The sequence below is a fragment of the Plutella xylostella genome, chromosome 15 (assembly GCF_932276165.1).
Source record: "Plutella xylostella chromosome 15, ilPluXylo3.1, whole genome shotgun sequence".
Classification (NCBI taxonomy): domain Eukaryota; kingdom Metazoa; phylum Arthropoda; class Insecta; order Lepidoptera; family Plutellidae; genus Plutella; species Plutella xylostella.
The window spans coordinates 10,592,022-10,596,928 of record NC_063995.1 but is presented as its reverse complement, the minus strand read 5'-3'; the positions used below and the strand labels follow the sequence as shown (position 1 = coordinate 10,596,928).

At 42.9% G+C, this 4,907-nt stretch overlaps 1 protein-coding gene across 1 annotated transcript; it reads right to left on the bottom strand.

Annotated features, from left to right (window-relative positions):
• Positions 1–654: 654 nt before the first annotated feature.
• On the bottom strand, positions 655–2,354 carry LOC125489572. The gene has a single exon (XM_048625711.1). The coding sequence runs from the start codon at positions 2,352–2,354 to the stop codon at positions 1,029–1,031; it is 1,326 nt and encodes a 441-aa protein (XP_048481668.1). The 3' UTR covers positions 655–1,028.
• Positions 2,355–4,907: the final 2,553 nt, after the last annotated feature.

Here is a 4,907-nt window from a genome sequence, read left to right as displayed (position 1 = left end):
ATCAACTTCAATCCAAAAGAAGACCAAACTTTGTTTCTTGAGCAGCAGCACACCAAGTGATAGCCTAAAAATTTTAGAAGATCAGTTCAGTTCGACCTCCTTCACTTACTGCAACTATAGGAACACTAACGCAAACCTAGAATTATTATTAGCAAACATTGACCATAAATTAAAAGACTTCACACTATCTGACTATTGTATTATACTAATTGGCGAATCGGATTTCTTGCGTACCAACAACTATATCGAACTTGTGACTATGATAAGAGAGAAAATACGTAAATTGGATCACACAAACTTTATTATATGCTTACCGACCTATATCTGTGGAGCTGGCCTGTATAACTGCCGGGTCGAAGTGTTTAACAACCTCATGGGCCTTGACGTGCTTACTCATAAATATGCACTAGTTTTTGACTCAAACTCTGACCTCACTTACTCCATGTTCTCACAACGTACTGGTAGAATAAACTTTAATGGAATAGCAAATATAATTCTAAATATTAAGTCCATAATAATGGACCTTCAGAACTCCATCGATGTACAACCTGCTGTAAGCAGGAAAAAAGTACAAGATAACAACCCAGAAAGACCATCGAACTTTTTTCGCTTATAAACATATGTTCACGATGGGAACAAAATAAAAGATTTGGGTTGACTTCAGTTGTAGTGCTATATTTTAAATTAGCAAATAAATTGGCACTTGTACAATTAGACCCGACAATGGTTCTTGCGTCGCGGTAAGTAGGGAAGTGACGTTGGATCGGTAACCGCATACGTGTCTAATACGCAGTGCGGATGACTAAGTGTGTGCGTTTAGAAATTATGTTAGATTAGTTATTAGAATACTTTAACGCTTTATATTTATTTACTTTAAATTATTTATTTATACAATTCTAGTTTTATTAATTATTAATATTTATTATTTACTTTATATAATGCAAGACGCACACATTATTAAATTTCTGAATTTACGTTGAACTAAAGACCGGCGTAGACATCTTCCCGGCCCTTGAAAGCTTCGGCTTTCAAGATTCATTGGCTTGAGGAGTAGGTAGGATGCAGAGACGATTTAGCGCTCTCCGCACTGTGCCGTGGGTAGTGCGCACGTCGGCGACGCGAGGCACGCCGTCGGAGCCCGGGTACAGCTTGTCGACTCTGCCGAGCCGCCAGCACAGGGGGGGAGCAGCGTCTTCCTTGATGAGGACCAGGTCATCTAGGAGCAGGTCCGTGGCTCTCGTCTTCCACTTCGTGCGCTGCTGGAGTTCGGCGACGTACTCGCTCGACCACCGCTTCCAGAAGTGTTGCCGGTACTGCTCGAGGCGCTGGAAACGATCGAGGCGATTCGGATTAGCTTCCAGTAGACACGGAGATGGTGAGGCCGTTAGTGGCCTGCCTATCAAAAAGTGGCCCGGGGTAAGGGGAGAAAGATCATTTGGTGAGGGACTGATTGGACATAGGGGACGGCTATTTAGGATTGCTTCGATTTGAGCAAATAGAGACGCCAGTTCCTCGAAAGTTAAATGAGTGTCTTTTAATACTCTATGCATGTGGAATTTGGCTGACTTTACACCGGCCTCCCAGAGACCGCCGAAGTGAGGAGCGTACGCAGGTGAGAAGCGAAATTCAATGCCCCGACGAGCTGCAAAGTCAACTATAGAGTCAGCTTGTGACGTTAGAAAACTGTTGATCTCCTTAGCTGCAGCAACAAAGTTTCGGCCGTTGTCACAGTATATTGCTTTTGGCTTGCCTCTACGACTTATAAACCTAGAGAGAGTGAGAATAAATGAATCCTTTGTTAGGTCACTTACGGCTTCTAGGTGGACACATTTGTAACGGAAGCATACAAAAATGCATAGGTAGCATTTGGTTATTTTGCAGCCTCTTCCCTTGCGATCAGTTATTAGAAATGGTCCAGCAAAATCAGTGCCTACAGTGTGGAAAGGAAAATCAGGTTCCACTCTGTCAGAGGGCAGATTCCCCATGATATTATTTAAAGTCTGACCCTTGAATCGACGACACACGAAACAATGACGAGTGACGCGTCGTGCTAGTGCTCTACCTCCGATTGGCCAATAGCGCTCTCTCATAGAGGCGAGGAGATGTTGAGGTCCAGCGTGCATTAGTTGTTCGTGCTCTAATTCGAATAACAGTTTTGTTAGATGGTGATCTGACTTTAAAAGAATGGGGTGTTTTTTGTCGTAGGGATAATTAGATGAGCCTATACGACCCCCAACTCGCATGACACCTTCGCTATCAATAAATGGGTTAAGGGATGCGACATTAGCTTGAGGGACAGGCTTACCTTTCTTTAATAGAGATAACTCATTTGGAAAGGACTCTAGCTGAGCCATTTTTATTAAAGTCTTTAGGGAATTTTCTAATTCGTTAGATTGTAGGGGACCTTTTCTTTGAGATTTGGGATCTCTTACAAAATCTATAAATCTTAAAACTTGAGCGAATATTCTCTGAAGACGCACGAGTTTTGAATAGTTTGTAAAGGTTATAATTTTGTCATCGCTCGAAGACGATGAAGCCTCCGCCACGAAAGCGGGATTAGCTTTCAACTCTGGCAAATCGACTACTTCTGAAAACTCAGAGGATGGCCATGAAGACTCCGACTCCTTCAGGAACGCAGGTCCCTGCCACCAAATAGTTGAACCACCTACATGTTGGGGATCTACTCCACGGGAAACAAGATCTGCAGGATTTTCTGAAGTAGGTACATGGCGCCAGGATGAAGCATCGGTGAGCTCTAGGATTGCACATACTCTGTTGGCAACAAATGTTTTAGCCTTTTTGTTAGATTTCAACCAACCTAGTACGACACTTGAATCTGTCCAATAGACGTGACGATCGATATTGCGATGAAGAGCCTGTGACACTGCTGAGCTTAATTCGGCTCCAAGCAAGGCAGCGCTAAGTTCAAGGCGAGGAATAGTCATCAGCTGGATAGGAGCGACACGAGATTTAGCTGTCAACAGACTGACGTTGACATCACCGTTGGAATTAGTGGACCTCAGATAAATGCACGTTCCATAGGCGCGTTGCGATGCATCGCAGAAACAGTGCATTTCAATAGACACAGCATTATCTATTAAAACTCGCCGAGGTCTATGAAGGTTAGACAGTGAGTCTAAGTTTTTGGTGAAATTTGACCAGGAATTATGGATTTCTGTAGGGACCGGCTCATCCCAGTCAACTTTGAGAGTCCATAGAACCTGTAAAATAATTTTAGGTTTGATTGTACACAGGGACAAAAGACCAAGTGGGTCAAAAATTTTAAATGTAGAGGACAAAATCGACCTTTTAGTTAAAATTTTGCTAGGCGTGTACTCAATTTGGAAATGTAGCATATCAGATGGAGGAATCCATCCAATACCTAAAGTACTGGTAGAGTTGCTGATTAGGAGATTATCTTTCTCTAGCTCCTCATTGCCGGAGAAAAGATTAGTTAGGTTAGACCGGTACTTTCGCAAGTTGAAACAACCCTTAGCAAGTTCGCTGGATACTGAGCGCTGAATGTAGCGAAGCTGCTCCTCTGAATCTGCACCTGTTAATAAATCGTCGCAGTACAAGTCTCTCTGAATGATGGACTTGATAGAGGGGTCACTGCATTCTTCGCCTACCTGCCATATGCATCTGGTTGTAAGGAAACTAGCACTTGCAAACCCATAGGTGACTGTACCGAGTTGTAGAGTCTTCAGTGGCTCGTCTTCGTTGTCTCTCCATAAAATTTGCTGCAATGGACGATCTGACTCTCTTAGAGACACCTGCCGAAACATTTTCTCGATATCCCCAGACAAAACATACTTGTGGAGTCGAAATCGAAGAAGAATGTTATAGAGAGAGTCCTGTATAGTAGGACCGACCATTTGCAGATCGTTGATGGAAAATCCGGAAGTAGACCGAGCGCTAGCGTCGAAGACCACACGAAGTTTAGTTGACTCGCTACTCTCCCTGAAAACAGGGTGATGAGGAAGAAAATACGAGAGATTAGGCTGCTCTACTGGGCACTCGGAGAGATGACCCAGTTCCTCGTACTCGTGGATGAAGTCGGTGTAGGCTTTTTTCAACTCCGGTTGTCTCCTGAAACGAGCTTCTAAATTCAGAAACCTTTTTTTAGCCAGACTGTACGAGTTACCTAGGCAATCTGGATCGTCTCGAAGAGGAAGGCCTACACAAAAACGACCATCTGTAGAACGAGTAGTGTTAGTGAGAAAATGTTGCTCGCATTGTTTTTCTTCAGCAGTTAACGGCTCTACCTGAGGAAAACTCTCAATTTTCCAAAATCTACTTAACTCGTCATTTAGGCTGTCAAGATTTTCATTGCTTGACACAAAATTGCACAATATGTTTTTATTTGATTTTTTATTATTATTTTTAGGCATAGTTTTAGTTATTATAGGACCTGCGATGAGCCAGCCAAACTTGGAACTTCTTAAAATTGGGTTTTTCTCGCCTAACGAGTGCTGTTGAGATCCGATTATATCCCAAAATAGGTCAGCACCTATAAGCATTTCGATAGGGGATGGCTCATTAAAGCTGGGGTCGGCTAATGAGAAGTCAGATAACTTTAGATGCCTAATATCGAATGCAGCTTTAGGTAAATTATCTGAAATCTTAGGCATTATTAGGCACGTCATTTTGACGTCATAGGATGAGTCATTGGACTGTAGTTGGAGTGCACAACGCTCCGTTTTTAAATTAATTGGGGTGTTTCCAATACCTACAATATTGGTGTTAGATGGCTGAGGGGTCAATCGAAGCTTATCTTTAACAGCTTCGGTAATAAAGGAACTCTGGCTGCCGCTGTCCAGTAAAGCTCGGACCTTGATTGACTGGTTGGTCGCAGGATTTATTAACCTAACCAGGGCAGTGCACAACAGTACTTCTGTGGAAGACTG